At 42.0% G+C, this 22459-nt stretch overlaps 1 protein-coding gene across 1 annotated transcript in view; it reads right to left on the bottom strand.

Moving 5' to 3' along the window:
* The window catches only part of LOC149470696 (uncharacterized), a 30066-nt gene that overhangs the window by 4787 nt on the left and 2820 nt on the right, over nucleotides 1-22459 (bottom strand). The window contains exons 2-8 of the mRNA XM_089661536.1: nucleotides 21462-21753; nucleotides 16636-16908; nucleotides 14422-14652; nucleotides 13463-13510; nucleotides 11882-11920; nucleotides 7833-7892; nucleotides 5876-5889 (exon numbers count right to left, since the gene is read on the bottom strand). Of these exons, the coding sequence (XP_089517662.1) occupies nucleotides 5876-5889; nucleotides 7833-7892; nucleotides 11882-11920; nucleotides 13463-13510; nucleotides 14422-14652; nucleotides 16636-16908; nucleotides 21462-21738 (942 nt within the window). The 5' untranslated portion in view covers nucleotides 21739-21753. The remainder of the gene's footprint in view (nucleotides 1-5875; nucleotides 5890-7832; nucleotides 7893-11881; nucleotides 11921-13462; nucleotides 13511-14421; nucleotides 14653-16635; nucleotides 16909-21461; nucleotides 21754-22459) is intronic.

The following is a 22459-nucleotide window of genomic DNA, read 5'->3' as shown; positions in this document are numbered from 1 at the left end:
CAGAACAATACCAATACAATGCAAAACATGAGGGGATCGAGGGCCCTGCTCTTTCGAGCTTACAATCTAGAAGGGAGGGGATGGTGGCACAGGAGGAGATAGCTGTGGGGGATGGAGTGGTAGGAAGAGTGGAGGAGGTCGGCAAGTTAGCAGGGGGTGGGGTAGGCTTCCCTGAAGAGATGGGTTTTCAGGGTGCGCCTAAAGGAGAGGAAAGTAGGTGATAATCTGATGGGTTGGGGCAGGGAGTTCCAGAGGATGGGTGACACCCTGGAGAAGTCCTGGAGGCATGGGAGGAGGAGACCAGGGAACTAGAGAGAAGGAGGTCTTGTGAGGAGCGGAGTGTGCGTGTTGGGTGGTTCTTGGATATTAGGTCAGTGATGTAGTTCGGGGCAGTATGGTGGACGGCTTTGTACGTCAGTGTTAGGATTTTGAATTTGATCCGTTGCGCAATCGGAAGCCAGTGGAGGGATTGGCAGAGGGGGGTGGCGGAGACAGAGCGGTTGGAAAGGTGAATGAGTCTGGCAGCCGTATTCAGGATGGACTGAAGCGGGGATAGCCTGCGGCGAGGCAGGCCAGTGAGGAGGGAGTTGCAGTAGTCGAGTCGTGATATGATGAGGGAGTGGATGAGCTGTTTAGTAGTTTCTGGGGTTAGGAACGTGCGGATTTTGGCGATGTTGCGGAGGTGGAGTCTGCACGAGTTTGTTAAAGAGTGGACTTGGGCTTGAAAGGATAAGTTGGAGTCCAGAATGACACCAAGTACTCTGGCCTGCAGGGCGGGTTTGATGGTGGCGTTGTTGGATGTGACGGAGAAATCAATGGGGGGTGGTGTCCGGGCTGGGGGGAAGACAAGAAACTCGGTTTTGGAGAGGTTCAGTTTAAGGAGGTGGAGCGACATCCAATCTGATATGTCGCTCAGTAGGTGTGTGATTCGGGCTGAGACCAAGGGGGTGAGGTGGGGGGTTGAGAGATAGATTTGTGTGTTTATAGGTTCTAATCCTTGGCTGGTAATCAGAGCTTCTCCTCTACACACCCATGCCGCTCGGGATCAGACCACGCCTACACCCCCCCACCAATGTTTTCATTCTTAACAAAAGAAGCCTGGAAACACATGTCACTTACGTCATCACCACTGTCAGGAATCTGCCCATCACTGTGAAGGGGGATGTGAGTCTGCAATTTGAGAAACGCAAACAAACAATTAACCTTATTTCAGCAAAGTCCAAACGTTTCTGGATACCTCCTAAAGTTAGATTACAATGTAAATAAAATACTTCACGTGGAAATGTAGTCAGAGAATGAAGTCCTGCTAAATGACGTCAGGCTGGCCCCTTTTGCAAGGATAGTTACTGTATGTAAAACAATAAAAATAATTTCCCTTTACTGTTTAACATCGAGTAATACACTGTCTCACCCTGCTCTGCACATGCTCAGTTGATCTTTATTATTTGGCACTGTGCCTAAAATGTAGAGGCTGATCTTCTGAAAGCTTTAAGATTTACTACTGCTTAGGGGCTCTGGGCTTCAGCAAAATGGCGGCCTCCAGCAAGAAGAGACAGGAACGATGCGGGAGGCAATTTACAGCACACACTCATTATGGTAGCAGAATTATTGATGTGGAATGTATGTTGGTAAAGATCATTATTTTTTATTAAGTTGTTATGGGTAAAGTTCCACTTTCAGAATAACCATGTTTCAGCATACCATTATAGTAAGCCTGGCCAGGTGCCTATGGAGGCAGAATAAGAGGAGGCAGCATCCAGGTTCAATGTGTATAACTGTTACTTAAAGCACCTTCACCCAAAAATATGACTTTCTCATATATGGCTCCTCCCCCTTCAAATTGAAGACTTTTTCTTTAAAACAATGTAATTACATGACCCCCCCCCCCCCCCCCCACATCCACACACACACACACACATAGAAAGTAGCAGGCCTATGCCAGACTATGGGAATTGGCAGAGCCATGAAGAAAGTCTATGCTTGCACCAGGCTTTCATGTAATTCCAGGCATGAGCAGACATATCATATGGCACGGCCAGCTCCCATAGGCCTGCCCAGGATCCACAGAGTGTCTACATATGCAAGAGATGTTGGGGCAAGATTGTGGCATGGGAGAACAATGACAGAGAACATTGGGCTGCAAGGAGGACACCAATGGACTCCATGGAATAGTAAGCATGTATTTTCTCTTTATATACACTAACCATTTAATAGGGAATAAATCAATGTATCCAGTTACAGGAAGTTTCTCTTTCATTTGTTTGTGTTTTCTGCCATCTTCTGGACTTGTGTGACTAAATTCAGAGAGTAAGGAGGGAGTTTGTGTAGGGGGATGATTGGAGGAGTCAAAAGACTTACTAGAGTTTAGGAAACATAAATCTAACTCTTTTCTCTTGCTTGATCATCTTTACAGTGTCAATTTCGTAGTATGTACAGTATAAAGCTGAGCCCATCATTCCTTCAACTCCCTATTGTAGTATTGTTTTAATAAAAGAAAATGCCAAGACAGGCAAAGCTTTTAAAAAAGGTGTCACCTCGTAGGTGTGCCTAGGCCAGCCTGGTGTCTAAATAAGGTACTGGTATTGTCTCATGTGGCCCGAAATGGCTCTTAAGGACTACCTTACACATAATACCATGACCAATGTTTCCCTCTTACCTTTATGGCAGGGGTGGGCAACTGTGGCCCTCCAGATGTTGTAGAACTACAAGTCCCATGAGGCATTGCAAAACTGACAGTTACAAGAATGACTCCCAAAGGCAGAGGCATAATGGGACTTGTAGTTCAGCAACAGCTGGAGGGCCACAGTTGCCCACCCCTGCTTTATGGGAATCCCACAAGTTAGTGATTGGGGACTTCTTTATCAGCAAGACTTCCCACCTCAAGAAGAAGTGCCTCTTTCATCAATGCCTGGAAGCCACTTTTCAACCAATCTCATGCAGCTTTCAAAGCTGATCCCACACCCACTCATAGACAAAAATTAGATAAGGCTAGACTCGAGTTGGATTTTTTGTTAAAATTCCATGGAGAAGGCACTGCGTAGGTCCAGGCATAGGGTATGTATGAAAGCCCACAAACTAGACACCGTCCTTGCCCTGGCCTTACGCAGACAGGACAATATCCATAAACCTGTTCACCTAAAACTCACCAGAGTCTCCTACTCCAGCAATCCTCTGAAAGTACTCTAAGTATTCAGCAAACATCTTGCTGACCTATTCCACTAAGGTACAGTTCAATGAAGCTCAAGCAACCACACTCTTCTCTAAAATTACCCTCCCAACTCTTGCTGCATCCCAGTGCGCAAACCTAGAGAAACCTATCTTGAACATGAAGGTCCCTACCCCTAATATGATCAAGACATTGAAATGTAACAAGCATCCCGGTCCAGATGGCTTTATAGCCATCTATTACAAAAGGTTTGCTACTGGTTTAGCACCGGTGTTGGTATGTGCCTTTAATTCACTTCTAGATAGACCACAAAGCTCAAAGGCACTCTAGGCGTTCCAAATTTCCCTAAATAGTACTAAGTGGTGCACCTGGCACAACTTTCTAAATACCATGCAGTACATGTGACCTGATCTGGGTTGGCCTGGAGTCGGCCTGGATTGCGACCCTCTATCAGTTGCTAAGATGCTATAGTTACATCCTGGGGATTGTCTGATGCTTGAAATTCCTGTTATCCACCATTACATGACTCTTTGGAACAGCCTTAAATCTCATTATAGCCTACATTTCCCTCATAACCCTCTTCTGTCCTTCCTGTACAGCCCAGCCGTTTACCCAGCCTGGATTTCTCCCTCTTTGCTTCATCTATGGTCTTGCACTGACCTTTTCCAGGCCCATAAATTTATGACCCCTGACACATTTATGCCATTCCTGGTTCTCTGAGGCATTCGGAATTCTGGGCTCTGAACTCTTCTGTTATCTCTGAATTAAGCACTTTCTTACCACCTTCTTATGAACGGATTCCTTGCTTCCCAACATGACCAGTTTTGAACACATATGCAAAGTGCTTCCCAAGCTCGAGGTCTTATCTCTAGCTTATACACTGAACTACTAACCCCCCTACCCCACACATCTCTTCTCTACATTGCCAATTGGGAGCAAGACTTGGGCCTTCAATTGGAAGCTCAAGACTGGGACGAAATATGGTCCACTATGAAATCATCCCTGCAAAATAGCTAAGAGTAGCTATGAAAACAAAGTACAAGGTTCTTTTTTTACCTGGTCCCTAAAAAAAATCACTAGATTCCTTCATATCTACCCCTCCTCTTACTTCCATGGATGCCTTACAGCAGGCACACAAGATCATATTTGGTGGGACTGCATGATAGCCCGTGCTTTTTAGGACAAGATCTTTCATGTCCTCTTCACTTTGTTTGACTTCCCTGTAAACATCGACCTGGCTACAGCCTTACTGAATAAGAAGCCTTTGGAATTGACCCAGTGCCAGTTCAAACTTTTACTATAGGTTACCACTGCAGCAAAGCAAACCATTGAAAATGCCTGGATGTCACTCCGCCTTAGTATTCTCAAAACTAAGCATAGAATCACCTGGGCTATGATATATGCCAACATTGAGATGGTTCTCCTAGATAGGGTGAGTAAGTATGTGTACAAATGTGGAATCCATGGGTGGTTTATTAATTACCGGCTAACTTTGACAAAACCGTATTATCTCTCTAATATATTTACCAACACATAAATTCGAGACTCATGTTGTGTCTCCCTGATTGCCCCTTTCCATGGGATCTCCCTTCTTTCTTTGCCCCCCCCCCCCTTGAATTCTCAACCCTCTGTCTTCTGTATCTATCTGCTCTCCTCTCCTCTTTGCATCATGCATCTCATGGGCTCTTCCAATCTCCAGTAATTTTCAGATCTAGCTGCTGTGACAGACAGAGCTACTTGTGTTTAGGTACACCTGAGGACAGGACTATTGAAGTGTTTCCTTATCGCTTATCACAGCCCAGCCTTGTAGCCACTCCTACTCCGAACCTCTGAGGCCTTCCAGCACCATCAATCCTGGTTGCTTTTCTGCATTTCATGGGCTGCTTACCTCTGCAGTTCCAATCGCATGACTCTGTTGGACTAATATGATTTACTTTAATTGCTCTGATATGTATGTTACGGGAGTCACTTTGGGTGGGGGGCCCATGGAACACAGCTCACTTTGGAGAGGTGGGGAAACCCCTGTCTCAGCTCCCCATAGACATGTAGACATGTATAGGTGGGGTGGGGTTTGTAGATTGTTTAATGCCATGTGGTGCATCCCATTGTTCTATTGTGTGTCTTGCTTGGGAGCAAACTATTATGGGATGTATGTATTTATGTGTATTGGCTTGGTGGGGGGTGTCTCCAGCAGCCCTCCCTCCTGATGGGACTGTCTGTTGCTGTGTCTCTTGTTACTAAATGTAGATTGCCCCGCCCTGTGTCATTATGCAGGGAGGGGGGATTGTCCCCTGAGTGTATATATCTTGTATCTGTGTTCAAATAAACTAGTCTACCTTCTGGATTACTTCAACACTGGTGTTGTCTAGTCTTGTATGGTCGGCTGTGGTGTCTGTTGTAGGTGTTAGGACGGGGAAGAGGTAGTCTAACGGAAATACTCAAACGCAGTCTGGGGTCGGTTCTGTTACAATGTACAATTGTTATATCTTCATATTGTTTGGCTCTGTTTCTACCCACTACTGCCTCTTGGGATGTACCACTGATACTGTACTGTGGCCCCTTTCTTTTTTGGATTCCTACATATTTGTAAACTTTATGTTATATCCATTGCTTTTTTTATAAAAAAATATTTGAACAAGAGATAAGGCACTGATATTGATCGTCTGAGTACATTTTTTGCAATGAAGCAAAAACTGGGGTGTCTCTTACCTCCTCATGTATTGCTAGAACAAAGAAAAATAAACACAGTAAGAAGATATTCAGTATATTGATTAAAAAATATATTCAGATAAAATGATCACTTACTGAACTTTGTTCCTTGTGGTATTAAATATAGGAAACCCATTGTATCCTGGCAGGATATTAGTGGCTCCCAAGGGGTAAGGGTAGCTCACCCTACTTTGAAGGTGAGCTTCTTGTTGGGAAGGGGGTGCCTGTACCAAACAACATGAAATGCCATTGGCCTATTTTACCCAACCATCTCCAGGTTTCCCTAATGGACAGGAGTGGACTGACAACTCATGTGGCCCCCAGGCAATAGGGGATCATGGGGCCCCTGTGTCCTTGCCCAAACTCAAAAAAGCCTATGAAAAAGGTACCAGGGGCATCTCATGGGGCCCCCTATTGACCCGGGCCCTCGGGCAGTGCCCGAGTTTCCAAATGGTCAGTCCACCCCTGCTAATGGATAATGTAAGCAAACTTAAAATGATAATATGCCCACAGCAGGAGATCTTCTCTCCTTGTGGCTATTTATACACATTAAATGAGATACAGGCAGCATTTAGGCTGGATCCAGACTACATTTTTCCTCCATAGTGAATGAGCCTAAGCTTGGATTATTAAATCTTCTTTGCTCAAAGGGTTACCCATCTGTATTATGAATGTTTAACAGTTCTGCATATCCCTTTGATCATGGGGCAGATAAAGTGAGCCAGTTAGGTGTTAGATGCTTACCACACACTCTGCCACACCGGTCAGTTCCCCTGGGCTGAGGTCCTAGGAGGATTGTTTGTTGAACTGTCTCTTTCCAATGAACTTATAGAAGATTGGGTGCAGCAAGAGTTTTTCCTGCTAGGAGACCCCTAAAGATGCTGGTTGTCTGGAAGCGAAGTGATTGGCCTTGAGAAAACAACTGTGACTGTTCCCCACAAGAGCGGTCATGAAGGACTGGTTTAGGAACCATCCCACTTCTACTCTCTTAGAAGTCTGTGATCAGGACACCACCAGACACTGAGTCTTTAGATGTACAAAAGGTTAGAGTCTGTGCTGAATAGCATGCTTCAGAAAGCCTGTTTTCCCTCACCCTCATTCCGTCTGTTCATCCAGGTGGTGAATGTAACCAATCCTTATGTCAGGAATGGACTGGCCAGCAATAGTGGGACTCACCTGCCTTATGAGCTGCAGTACCAGGGCTGGCCAGCGGGTGCTCCCAGCAATCAGAGACTCAACCTTGCAGCCAGTCAAACACCTGGAACTAATTATACTGGTGTATTTAAGGGACATTCAGACTTGCAGACTCTGCCTTGGTGTGTGGTTTTCCTGGGCCCTGTATCTTGTTAACCTGCGTTCCTGTTCCTGTCTTGTTGTTGACCCTGCTTGATTCTGACCTCTGCTGACTTCTCCTGTTCTGATCCCTGACTTGTGACCCTGACCACCCCTCTGCCTGACCCTCTGTACCACGCTGCCCGCTACCTGCTGAACCTGGCCTGTGACCCCGACCATTCTCCGCTTGCTCCCCCTGTACCTACCTGCCCGATTGATATTGACCCGGCCTGCCTGACGACGCTTGCATTGTATGTACTGTTATCTGTGGGTGGTTGGTTTGGTTTGTTTGCACTGTGTTATGTTTTAGTATTGCACTGCGTTTATGTTTGTATTGTTAGTGTTAATAAATTGTTTATAACTTATCTGAAGTCTGCGTTTCCCTGCGTCAGTCACACACCTCTGGTCACACCCGGGAGCCCTGACACCTTATCTATCCAGCTGGAGAAAAAAAACTGAAATGCATTTGCCTGGGGCCTCATTGCTATGTAAGTGCCCTTAGGACATTCATGTCTGACCTGGTTGCCATCTAATGATCATTGGTAATGACTACCCTTGCTAGAAAGGGTTACATTGGCAGTATATACTGTATGGTAAAATAACATATACTGTAGATCACTGTTACCTGGAAATCCAACACGTTGGGCCGAGCGTTGGGAGTTGTATAAAGGGCGACTGCTGCGATCTGAAATAAAACAGGGAATAATATTGAAGGCCGACCATTATATCAACCACTGAACAAGCTGGTTTTGGTAGCTGGTATTGGATGTAAGAGTTTGTGTGCTTTCAGGCTGGGGGTGTTGCATGTTTTTTTTCTCCTTCTCTTTTCCTCACATCCCTCCTTTCCACTAGGTGGTTATGGAGAGTGAAATTCTGTTTTGTTATGTATATTTTATGTAATTAAATTGGTGTTGTAATCTTTTGTTGATGGATCTTTCCTTGCAATAAGTTTTTATTGAATAGTTTTGATTTGAGAAGATGCATGTGTACAAAGATTTAACAATAAACAGTAACAGTCAATGCACAGTAAGAGTCGTGCACAAAATAAAACATACCTGTAAATGGTAAAAATGTAATTGACACGTCGAAAAAAAAAGAGAAAACATAAACATCAACCATATCTAGTCGATAAATCAGCATAAGGACTATACATCCATTATCTAACATTCGACAACACTGAAAAAGATAATGACGTTTGGAATGCGCAAAGTATATAGTCAAACCAAGAAATACATGGAACGTATCGAAAATCAACCCTGCAGAAGAGCCAGTAGAAAGAAAAAAAAAAGAGGGGGGGACAAAAAAGGTTAAAAGGAGAACATCTTAAGTGCTTGAGCCTGGATTATGGGGCCTCCAAGATGATAGGAAGTGAAATTATCTATTGGTATAGCAGGATGGGCATGTTGGATCCATGGAGTCCAGGTGTTAAGGAATCTCTCATGGGTATCTGAAAGAATGCTAGAGAGCTTTTCATTAACCAGGAAAAAATCTGGGCGACTTTCTCTGTTATCAGCCTGCACAGGAAAGCTTATGTTTCAATCCTGAAGAAGCGGAAGTTCCACGAAGCACATAGACTGAGCTGGATATTGAAGGTTAGGCATTCAACGGCTTAATCTCTTATATATCCATTACTGTGAACAAGAAGATCCTGTCCTAAATATTTATTTTTTTATATGTACAGTGGGGATCGAAAGTTTGGGCACCCCAGCTAAAAATGTGTATTAATGTGCATAAAGAAGCCAAGGAAAGATGGAAAAATCTCCAAAAGGCATCAAATTACAGATTAGACATTCTCATAATATGTCAACAAAAGTTAGGTTTTTTTTCCATCATTTACACTTTCAAAATAACAGAAAACAAAAAAATGTTGTCTGCAAAAGTTTGGGCCCCCTGCAGAATTTATAGCATGCACTGCCCCCTTTGCAAAGCTGAGACCTGCCAGTGTCATGGATTGTTCTCAATCATCGTCTGGGAAGACCAGGTGATGTCAATCTCAAAGGTTTTAAATGCCCAGACTCATCTGACCTTGCCCCAACAATCAGCACAATGGGTTCTTCTAAGCAGTTGTCTAGAAAACTGAAACTGAAAATAGTTGACGCTCACAAAGCTGGAGCAGGCTATAAGAAGATAGCAAAGCGTTTTCAGATGTCAATATCCTCTGTTCGGAATGTAATTAAGAAATGGCAGTCATCAGGAACAGTGGAAGTTAAAGCAAGATCTGGAAGACCAAGAAAAATATCAGACAGAACAGCTCGCAGGATTGTGAGAAAAACAATTCAAAACCTACGTTTGACTGCACGATCCCTCCAGAAAGATCTGGCAGACACTGGAGTTGTGGTACACTATTCCACTATAAAGAGATACTTGTACAAATATGGTCTTCATGGAAGAGTCATCAGAAGAAAACCTCTTCTACGTCCTCACCACAAAAATCATCGTTTGAACTTTGCAAATGAACATATAGACAAGCCTGATGCATTTTGGAAACAAGTTCTGTGGACCGATGAGGTTAAAATTGAACTTTTTGGCCGGAATGAGCAAAGGTACGTTTGGAGAAGAAGGGGCACAGAATTTAATGAAAAGAACCTCTGTCCAACTGTGAAGCATGGGGTTGGATCAATCATGCTTTGGGGTTGTGTTGCAGCCAGTGGCACAGGGAACATCTCACGAGTAGAAGGAAAAATGGATTCAATAGAATTTCAGCAAATGTTGGATGGTAACTTGATGCCATCTGTGAAAAAGCTGAAGTTAAAGAGAGGATGGCTTCTACAAATGGATAATGATCCTAAACACACCTCGAAATCCACGGGGGATTACATCAAGAGGCGTAAACTGAAGGTTTTGCCATGGCCTTCACAATCTCCTGATCTCAACATAATTGAAAATCTATGGATAGACCTTAAAAGAGCCGTGCGTGACAGACAGCCCAGAAATCTCAAAGAACTGGAAGACTTTTGTAAGGAAGAATGGGCAAAGATCCCTCAAACAAGAATTGAAAGACTCTTGGCTGGCTACAAAAAGCATTTACAAGCTGTGATACTTGCCAACGGGGGCAGTACAAGATATTAACTCTGCAGGGGGCCCAAACTTTTGCAGACGCCATTTTTTTGTTTTCTGTTATTTTGAAAGTGTAAATGATGGAAATAAAATCTAACTTTTGTTGACATATTATAAGAATGTCTAATCTGTAATTTGATGCCTTTTGGAGATTTTTCCATCTTTCCTTGGCTTCTTTATGCACATTAATACAAATTTTTAGCTGAGGTGCCCAAACTTTCGATCCCCACTGTATCTGGGGATATACTGTATATTTTTTACAATGATCTGTACAATAAAAGTGCAATCTCTAAATTGACATTGATTTGTGTTTATTGTCATTAAATAGTGCCAGGAAACATATTTAACTCCTTCACAAATGTTAATGCCTAAGCACAATTTTGCAACGTTGACATGTGTTAGTAAACCCGTACATATCATCACAACTACTTTGTGCATCCAGGCAAATTATACCGCGTTTATTCAGGACAAATTTGTCTCTCATTTGGTGGTGAATGGTTATGAATATCTCCTGATTTTTTTCTTGTCAAAGGAAAACTGACCCAAAGTAGCAAAAAAAAAAACTTTTTTTTTTAAAACTAGCTGTATATTCCTTGTTACTACCATAACCTACCACCAAAGGCCAACCCAAAATAAATTGTCCTGCTCCTGACGATCACAGCGATACCACATACACTATATTGCCAAAAGTATTGGGCCACGCACCTGACTTTTAATGGCATCCCAGTCTCAGTCCGTAGGGTTCAATATTGAGTTGGCCCTGCCCTCTCCACACACATGACCTTTAATGGCCCCCCCGGTCTTAGTCCGTAGGGTTCAATATTGAGTTGGCCCCGCCCTTTGTAGCTATAACAGCTTCAACTCTTCTGGGAAGGCCGTCCACAAGGTTTAGGAGGGTGTCTATGGGAAGGTTGGACCATTCTTCCAGAAGCACATTTGTCAGGTCAGGCACTGATGTCGGGGGAGGAGGCCTGGCTCACAGTCTCCGCTCTAATTCATCCCAAAGGTGTTCTATGGGGTTGAGGTCAGGACTCTGTGCAGGACAGTCAAGTTCCTTCACCCCAAACTGGCTCCTCCATGTCTTTATGGACCTTGCATTGTGCACTGGTGTGCAGTCATGTTGGAACAGGAAGGGGCCATGCTTGAATTCACTGAGCTCCTTCTTTCACAAATGTTTGTAGATTTTAGGTGTTCCAATCCCCTTCATGGCCACAGGTTTACTAACACATGTATCGGGCAAGCATATTCTACAACGTATTTCACTGCCGTTCCCTGAAACACTTTCTGGATATGACATATGAATGACAAATACTTCCAATAGGGGCACAATGAAAACAGGAACGTAGTTTCCCAGAGCAGCAAAGGGCTAGAACATGATCTTGTGGGCCCATTAGGTCTGGGTCATGTGTTCATGATTTGCCTGGGTCTGTCTCAATCACATGAACAATGAACACATATCCCAGACCTCCAGGCTCCATAGGACTGGATTAGGCAGAAGGAACGTTGTGGTTTCCCACCATGTTCTTGGACAGCCAACATCGGCCTTGACATGTTCTGGGATGATCGGGTGATTTGTTCAGAGGATTTGGCTAGAGAGCGATCACCTGTTTATATTACCTGAGCTGTAGGCGCTGGAGGATCTATCACTGTCTACATCTAAAGGCAAAGAGAATATTCATGAGGTCAGTTATTCCACAAGGCCAAGAGAACCTGTCACTTTACAAAGGTCAGAGGTGGCCAACATATGAGGGAGAATGATTTCAAAGGATAAGACTGATGGAAGAAGTGGAGTGTGGACATCTAGGACAATACCAGAGCAGGAAATGGAAGGTGAGGGAAGAAAGGTGCACAGCCGCTACATCTCACTCAACTTCAGATCTGAAAATCCTAACTCTTCATAGAAAAATGACAGTAATAGTCACATGTGCAGAGAGAAAACATTTGTTTACTTTTGTTGTTTAAAAATGTTTGTTCATTTGTTTAATTTGCTTCCTTTTGTTTATTTGAATTCCGTCGAATTTGACCAAATTCAGAAAATTTTTATCTGCATTCAAATTTATTCTTTCCGAATTATGGAAGACATTTACATTCTTTCTATTTTTTTTTCTGTTCTAATATGTTCTATTCAAATTTAAATTTATTCTATTTGAAATTCAAAAGATGGTTATATTATTTCTATTCGATTTGATTCTAAGCTATTCTAATGCAATCTATTCTATTCGAAAGTAACATTTTGGAAAGAGGTCGTATCTTTTCTATTTTGTTCTATTTTATTGTTTTTGCTACTCTGTTCTATTATATTCTTTTATTTTTATTCCATTCCACTCTTTTCTATTTCACTATTTTCTATTCTATTCTTTTATTTTCTATTCTATTATTTTCTATTCTGATATATTTTATGCAAATTCGAGTTTGTTCTATTCAAAATTTGAATGTTGGAAGACGGTTATATTCTTTCTCTTTTGTTCTATTTTATTGTTTTGCCATTCTATTTTATTCTGTTTTAATCTTTTTTCTTCTATTCTGTTCTTTTTATTCTATTATATTCTATTTTATTATTTTCTATTCTTTTCTATGCTATTCTTTTCTACTCTATTGTTTTATTTTCTATTATGTTGTTTTTTAAAATCTATTCTTTTAGTTTATTTTTATTTTATTCTATTTTATTATTTTCTATTCTTTTCAATCCTAATATTTTATTTTTTATTCTGTTCTAGTCTGTTCTGTTCTGGTTTACTCGATTCTATTCTGTTCCATTATTTTATATTCTGTTCTAACTTATTCTATTCTTTTCTGTTTTAAGCTATTCTTTTCTCTTCTTTTCTTTCCTATTCTTTTCTATTCTGTTCTCTTCTGTTTTACTCTACTCTATTCTGTTCTATTATATCTTTTTATATTCTATTCCTTTATTTTATATTCTTTGATATTCTATTCTTTTGTATTCTACTCCTTTATTTCCTACTCTATTTTATTCTATTCTTGTTTTCGAATTCAATTTTGTATCCAAATGTTTTTTGAATTTTGGATATAATTTTGTTTTGTTCATTCGGATTTGTTTAAATTTGTTACTAATGAAATAATGAAAAATTGGTCTGAATTTCGATTCAGAACTAAATGAACGGCACACGTCTAGTAATGTCCTTATCTATTTTCTATTGGCTGTGCCCAGCACACAATCCATAGACCCGCACCCCGTACCTTGGTGCCTATAGCTGGCAGACTTGGTGGTGACAGAACTTCTGTAACCTGAAAGAGATAAGATATAGACTATGATGACCACTGCGAGACACATGGATAATCCTTTCCAAATGGCTCCAATCAGAGAGAGGAGATGGCAGCCAATCGGTGTCAGGTGGAGGGATGAGCAGAGTAGATCTGTTGAATCTGGTTCTGTACTAACATTACCTATATTGTTGTTTTTGGTTATTTTTTTTCCGAAGAGGAAACACCCAATTTTACTCATCAAAGGGAGTTGACTAGAACCTCTGTAAATCTCAGGAGCAGAATAGGGCCCATTGCACTCTGAAAAACCACACCAAAACACCTTAATCTCATCTCCAATGTGACGGGAGTGAATTTTGGGGGTGGGGAGACCCCTGTCTCCGCTCCCCATCTTCCCATTATGTGTGAGTCACCCTGTGCCTGTTAGGGGTACAGGGTGGTCTGTCCTGATATTGTGTAGACATGTATAGGTGGGGTGTGGGGGTTGTTCATTGTTTACTGCCACGTGGTTGTTCCTCTGTTCTATTGTGTCTTGCTTGCCAGCAAACTATTATGGGATGGATGTGTTCCTGTATTTTGTTTTTTTTCTCCAAAAATTGTAAGTCTTATTTTGTTTATAGCGCAAAAAATAAAAAACGCACAAACAATCAAATACCACCAAAAGAAAGGCCTATTTGTGGGAAAAAAGGACATAAATTGCATTTGGGTGCAGCGCTGCATGACTGCGCAATTGTCAGTTAGCGCAACACAGTGCCGTAGCGCAAATAATGGCCTGGTCAGGAGTGAGGGGAAATCCTCTGGAGGGGGAGGGGTTAATGAAACCCAGTAACATTGTTCTACTAAACATTCATTATACCATTCCAATGCATAGAATACAGTTTCTTCACTTTGACTCATTGACAATATACAAAATACTGTATCTCCCATTATCCTACCTTCACTTTGTGTGTCAGAGGCAGACTGGGAGTCATTATGTGCTCTAGAACCCACATGGGAGTCATTCCGTGATCTGGAACCCACATGGGAGTCATTCTGTGATCTGGAACCCACATGGGAGTCATTCTGTGATCTGGAACCCACATGGGAGTCATTCTGTGATCTGGAACCCACATGGGAGTCATTCTGTGATCTGGAACCCACATGGGAGTTGTTCTGTTCTCTGTGATCTGCATATTAAATAGAAAATGGAAACCAGGTATTCACTCATTGATGTCTGATGTGGTGGACACAGCCGTGTTTATAATTTCTGGTTTATCAAATCCCTGAGGAGCACTACTGTCTCATGTCTTATCATGTACATAAACAGGAGATAGAGATACAAAGTAACATTGTTTATAAACATGGATCAGGCGGGAGATAAAAAGATACAAAGTAACATTGTTTATAAACATCAATCAGACGGGAAATAAAGAGATACGAGGTAACATTGTTTATAAACATCGATTAGACGGGAGATGGAGAGATACAAAGTAACATTGTTTATAAACATCGATCAGACGGGAGATAGAGAGATACAAAGTAACATTGTTTATAAACATGAATCAGGAGGGAGATAAAAAGATACAAAGTAACATTGTTTATAAACATCGCTCAGGCGGGAGATAGAGAGATACAAAGAAACATTGTTTATAAACATGGATCAGACGGGAGATAAAAAGATACAAAGTAACATTGTTTATAAACATTGATCAGACGGGAGATAGAGAGATACAAAGTAACATTGTTTATAAACATTGATCAGACGGGAGATAGAGAGATACAAAGTAATATTGTTTATAAACATGGATCAGACGGGAGATGGAGAGATACAAAGTAACATTGTTTATAAACATTGATCAGACGGGAGATGGAGAGATACAAAGTAACATTGTTTATAAACATCGATCAGACGGGAGATAGAGAGATACAAAGTAACATTGTTTATAAACATCGATCAGACGGGAGATAGAGAGATACAGAGTCACATTGTTTATAAACATCGATCAGATGGGAGATAGAGAGATACAAAGTAACATTGTTTATAAACATCGATCAGACGGGAGATAGAGAGATGCAAAGTAACATTGTTTATAAACATCGATCAGACGGGAGATAGAAAGATACAAAGTAACATTGTTTATAAACATCGATCAAACGGGAGATAGAGAGATACAGAGTCACATTGTTTATAAACATTGATCAGACAGGAGATAGAGAGATACAAAGCAACATTGTTTATAAACATTGATCAGATGGGAAATAAAGAGATACAAAGTAACATTGTTTATAATCATTGATCAGACGGGAGATAGAGAGATACAAAGTAACATTGTTTATAAACATCGATCAGACGGGAGATAGAGAGATACAAAATAACATTGTTTATAAACATCGATCAGACGGGAGATAGAGAGATACAAAGTAACATTGTTTATAAACATCGATCAGATGGGAGATAGAGAGATACAAAGTAACATTGTTTATAAACATCGATCAGACGGGAGATAGAGAGATACAAAGTAACATTGTTTATAAACATCGATCAGACGGGAGATAGAGAGATACAGAGTCACATTGTTTATAAACATCGATCAGATGGGAGATAGAGAGATGCAAAGTAACATTGTTTATAAACATCGATCAGACGGGAGATAGAGAGATACAAAGTAACATTGTTTATAAACATCGATCAGACGGGAGATAGAGAGATACAAAGTAACATTGTTTATAAACATCGATCAGACGGGAGATAGAGAGATACAGAGTCACATTGTTTATAAACATCGATCAGATGGGAGATAGAGAGATGCAAAGTAACATTGTTTATAAACATCGATCAGACGGGAGATAGAGAGATACAAAGTAACATTGTTTATAAACATCGATCAGACAGAAGATATAAAAATACAAGGTACCATTGTCTATAAACATTGCTCAAGCAGGATATAGGGGAAAACAAAGTAACATTGTTTGTAAACATTGATAAGATGGGAGATCGGGATTGGTATTGTAGCCTTTCAGTTGTATTGTAAGGGCTTAGACTTAATAGATGTCCCTGTTTTCCATCTCAAAAAATTGGAAAGTCCAAGCGTTGTATTTTCTGCATTCTTCATTTCATAATACGATTTGGCAAATGTTGTTAGAGAATGCTTATGCTCGCTCTGATGTACCTGGAATGTCACCCACAGCATCCTCCAAGAAATTCCGTATCCTATAGATTTTGTTGTGTATGGAGTCATATGCATCCTGCATTGCCGAGGAAATGGGAGCCGGACTCCATCTTGGATCAGAACCGGTCAGATTTGCTGCTTGCTTCTCTGACTCACTGATGAGAATCAGGTCCCTTGCACAGTCCCTAATGAGAGGCTGTTCACCCAATATTTTCCTCCTATTATTATCACTGCTGTCATCCACATCATCCACCAACACAACCACTTTATCTCCTAGAAAAATGACAACATCACCAGTTAATACAAAGATTTCTATGTATTGTAGATGAGGAAAGCAACATTGTAAATAATAATAATACACAAGAATGTGAACTCCCATCCATCACACCTATGTAGGCTTGTCAGACAAACCAATCAATCATGGGCATTAATTTGGAGATCCCTCCTTTGTGACTAACAACTTTGACCCCTCAGAGAAGGATCTGTACAAGATTGTGGAGGGTGTTGGTAAATATTTGTACACATTTGTACCCATTTGTGGGGTCAGGTACTGATACTAGGCAAGTAGGGTGTTCATTATGGTTGAAGTCAGGATACTCAAGTTTCTCCACACCAAACTTGTCAAACCATTTCTTTCCCAGAGCTTGCCGTTTTAATAGGGGGGGGGAGGGACACAAGAAGACAGTTGGTGTTCAGTAGTGTTGAGGTCAGGATACTCAATTTGCTCCACATCAAACTGGTCAAGCCATGTCTTTCCTGGAGCTGGCTATGTAAACGGGGGGTGGGGGGGGGGGCACAAGAAGATAGTTTGTGTTCAGTAGGGTTGAGGTCAGGATACTCAAGTTGCTCCACACTAAACTCGTCAAACCATGTCTTTCCTGGAGCTGGCTATGTAAACAGGGGGTGAGGGGGCACAAGAAGACAGTTGGTGTTCAGTAGGGTTGAGGTCAGGATACCCAATTTGCTCCACACTAAACTCGTCAAACCATGTCTTTCCCAGAGCTTGCCATTTTAATAGGGGGGGGAGGGACACAAGAAGATAGTTGGTGTTCAGTAGGGTTGAGGTCAGGATACTCAAGTTGCTCCACACTAAACTCGTAAAACCATGTTTTTCCTGGAACAGGCTATGTAAAGGGAGGCTGGGGGGGGACACAAGAAGACAGTTGGTGTTCAGTAGGGTTGAGGTCAGGATACCCAATTTGCTCCACATCAAACTGTTCAAACCATGTCTTCCCTAGAGCTAGCTATGTAAATGGTGGGGGGGGGGGGGGGAGGTGGGGCACAAGAAGACAGTTTGTGCTCAGTAGGGTTGAGGTCAGGACACTCAAGTTTCTCCACACTAAACTCGTCAAACCATGTCTTTCCTAGAGCTGGCAATGTAAACGGGGGTGGGGGGTACAAGAAGACAATTGGTGTTTAGTAGCGTTGAAGATACTCAAATTGCCCCACACCGAACTTGTCAAACTATGTCTTTCCTGGAGCTAGGGAGGGGGGGGGGGCACAGTCATGGATGGGGGAATGGAAAAAAGTGCTTCACCAAAATGTTACCATAAGGTTGGAAAAGTGCAGTTGTCTAATATTTCTCCAAAATCTGAGATTTTGCATTCCTATTTCTCCTCCCTCACACTTTCCAGCTAAGACTGGAACCTGTGGTAGGTAAAATCAGGTCTCCTCCCCTGGACTGTGCTGTATGGCAGATCTGTGTAAATCTCAGGACTGGGTGGAAGAAATACACAATGGATACATGGATTGTATCCCTGACTTTTAATGAAATAAAGTTGTATCTGAACCAGGAGCGGACTGACAACTCATGGGGCCCCCGGGCAATAGGGGATCATGGGGCCCCTGTGTCCTTGCCCAAACTCAAACAAGCCTATGAAAAAGGTACCAGGGGCATCTCATGGGGCCCCCTACTGACCCCGGGCCCTCAGGCAGTGCCCGAGTTTTCAAATGGTCAGTCCGCTCCTGATCTGGACCACTTAACAGTAGTGTGGTGCTTCCATTTCAGGATTGAAATATCTCAACCACGTGAAGACGCATAAAATACTGTGTGTGTATATATATATATATATATTTTTTTTTGTTTTGTTTTGTTTTAAAGCACATGTTATACCTACCTGCTCTGTGAAATACTTTTGCAAATAACAGCCCTGATCCTCCTATTCTCAGGTCCCCCGCTGGTGCACCTGGCTCCTCCCACCTGCCGATTGTCCACCAAAGCAAGCCGCTTACTATGGGGACACTCACACAGGTTTGCTCCCAAGCCGGTTTTGTGTGCCCATAGACACAGAGCGTGACTCGACCCCACCCCCACACCCTCCTCAACAGCTGTAATTGACAGCAGCAGTAACTCCCATTGCTGCCTCTGAGCCTATGAGGACAGAGAGAGTTGAGAGAGCGGCGGCTCTTGAGCACAGCCCTGGATTGGGATCAGGCTTGGATAAGTACAAGGGGAGCTGGATGGGGAAGCTGGATGGGGAAGCTGGATGGGGGAGCTGGATGGGGGAGCTGGATGGGGAAGGTTTTTTACTTTAATGCACAGGATGTATTAAGGTAAAAACCCTTCAGACTTCAGACCCGCTTTACGTGTTATCAATGTTATCATCACACAAACCATCCATAGGAGCAATATGTTTACCGCTGCTCAGTCCTCACGCACGCGGGACATTTTACCGCGGCTGTTTTTGGCTATTGATGTTTTTTTCTGCAGCCAGTAAACCCCCCAGCATGTTATCCTAGGTGTCTATGTACACATAGACTGGAATCAACATTTTTTGGCTGGAAAAAACCCCAGAACTAGTGGGTTCCTAGAGGAGTTTTTTTTAGCTGTAAAAATGCTCTAACGCTGAAACATGGCAGTTGTGGTAAAACGCAGTACAACGCCGCAAACCAGCAATTTTGGATGTTTTTCTGCCCCCAAAAAAATGTTTTCTTTGCAAAAAAAAAGCTAAAAAAACCCCACAAAAGCGGAAAAACACGGAAAAATGTTGCCAAATGCTAATGCAAAATGTTAAAAAACACTGAAAAACTCAAGCTATTAACGTGACATTACCAGCGTTATTGCAATGCCCCCGTGTGTATGGAGCCTCCAGGTAGAGAGACTCCCAATCTCCAATCACAACTCCTCCTGTAGGTACTAGACCAGCTCGTGTGCTGCACGGATGAGTACAAAGGATTACCCCGGTAATGAATACGCTGCCTTTAGTGTGAAATGTGTTTACCTGCCAATCCCCCAATGTATTCCCACTGTCTGTATTGGTTTTATCTTGGTTCAATAAAGTGGATTGTTTGGAGTGCAGCCGATTGGACGTCTTTTGTACTCATCCATAGCAGCAATGCTTATATTCATACACTGCGAGGTAATGGTTAAACATCATCATTGCTGTTACCATCTTACCCTCCCTAGCGGTCTGATGATGTGAGTATTTCTGTGCTCAAAGCGGTACATTTTTTTGCATGGAAATATGTTGTTTTTTTATTGTCGGCCTGTAATTTTTAGAAATAACTCACTGAAATCTGTCCGAACAAGAGTCTAGTAAACATCCCGGGGAGGATAAAACTTGAAACATAAAATCATAAATTATAATTTAATAAACAGTCATAAAAAATAATAATATAATAATAATAATACATTTTATTCAATAATGTAATCAAACCAAAAACACTGAAATGTGAAATATAGCGCCAAGTTCGCCCATCGCTGAGCTCAAGTTCAAGTGAAACCGGGACTTCTAATAAAAAAAAAACTAATTTCAAGGAGTGGAAACTGCATTTATTTTTCAGCATACTCCCCTCCTACACTTACATATTTATCCCAGCATTTAACCTCCCTAGCGGTCTAATGATGTCCATATTTCTGTGCTCAATGCGGTACATTTTTTTGCATGGAAATATGTCCTTTTTTTATTGTCGGCTGTAATTTTTAGGAATAACTCACTGAAATCTGTCTGAACAAGAGTCTAGTAAACATCCCGGGGAGGATAAAACTTGAAACACAAAATCATAAATTATAATTTAATAAATAATAATAATAATAATAATATAATAATATTAATAAATTTAATTCAATAATATAATCAAACCAAAAACACTGAAATGTGAAATAGAGCGCCAAGTTCGCACATCGCTGAGCTCAGTCGCAGAATCGTTTTCAGTGTCTGATGAGGAATTTCCTCCACCAATCATTATCACTCAATTCTGCAAGTGGTTCTGATTTACTATCGCTGTTCTCTAGCCGGTCTAAACCCGCGTCTGATCTAAAGGGACGCTTTTTGGACGCCATGGACGTTTCTCAGTTTCCAGGCAGAAAGGGTGGTAAAAATACAAGCAGGGCGCCGGACAAAGCACTCGGGACACAATGTATGTGAAATGGTTTGATACAGGAATGTTATACTATGTGATTTTAGTGTATTTAGTGAATGTCAATTTTTAAAATTTTCAAATTTCCCGCCGTTCCATCCCCCGTACGTCCCGACTCTCGCAGGGACCGGAACCCGAAAGACGGATGCCGGCATCGGCCGGAGGAGATGGTCAGGGATGCGGCAGGGGGAACAAGTTAAGTGCTGCAGGGAATCCCTGAGTAACGCTGCAGTGTATTCCCGAGTGTAGCTCGGGGGGGTTACCGCTTTTGGTGCTGAAACTTTACCCCGAGCTACACTCAGGAATACCTCCAGGGAGGTTCATTTCATCATCATATTTGTTTTCATATAAATATTTAGTATAAAAATGAATCAATGGGTGTGATCCAATTATTTACCGCCCCGACACAGACCACACTAGTAGACCCTTAAGTTAGGATAAACAAAGAAATGTAAATGTTCTCTCACCCAGCTCATCCTTCAGGTCCTTCAGTTCTTCATCATAGAGGGAATCTGGGACATTGGCAATGTTCAGGCGGCCTCTCTTCTTGGTGTGGTACAAAATGGCGAAGGAGCATTCTTTCAACGCTTCAGTGAATATTCGGAAATTATTTGTGATGTATACATTAAGAACATATTCCACCAAGCTCTGAAACATGGCTGTCCGGAGTAAATGAACCAACCATTTGTAATTTTCTTGTCCATCCCTCGAGAAGATCCCAACCGTGAGTCTTTGGACAGCCATCTGCTTTCTTATATCCTGCAATTAAAAGAAAAAACAAATACTTGTCCTGTGAAGTCATGTGATGGGAGGTATTATCACAAGTTCATTGTGTGGTTAGGAAAGACTAAGGCTGGCCATACTCTATACAATTTTCTGGCCAATTTCCTTTAGATTTACCTTCAACTATGTAGTGCAAGGGCCCGCCTGATTGGATACAATTGAAAGTGTTGTTAGTTTTGACCTCATATTATATGTTTTTTGGTAAATCTAAACCAAAAATCTCAAGAAAAATGTATAATGTATGGTCAGCCTAAGTAGATGAAGAAGTAGAGGCACATTCATCAACTAAACAGCCAAACCAACATTTGCAACATTTTAACCATTTGCCGCCCGGCCAATGGCCGTTTGGCGGTGGCAAAAGTGCTTCTGCATTCCGGGTGCACGCCATTTGGCGTGCTCCCGCACATGCTCAGTTTGCGCAACTGCAGAGCGGCACAGCGGCAAGATTTGTCACCGGCCGTGCACCTCTGACACGGCCGATGACAGATCTGAGTACTGGCCCCGTTGCTGGTACCATGTGACCTGCTGTGACCAATCACAGCAGGTCACATGACAGTTGTATACAATGGATGGCTTCATTCATGATGCCATCCATTGTATACTAGTGTCTAGCTGTGAATGGTCACAGCAGGTCACATGCACATGTCATGTGATTAGCTGTGACCAAATCACAGCTAAGCAC

This window comes from Staurois parvus, unplaced genomic scaffold (genome assembly GCF_062004578.1).
Source record: "Staurois parvus isolate SC_StPar_1 unplaced genomic scaffold, SC_StPar_1.0 ptg000034l, whole genome shotgun sequence".
Classification (NCBI taxonomy): domain Eukaryota; kingdom Metazoa; phylum Chordata; class Amphibia; order Anura; family Ranidae; genus Staurois; species Staurois parvus.
The sequence above is the reverse complement of the archived record's forward strand: the minus strand, read 5'-3'. Positions and strand labels throughout refer to the sequence as shown.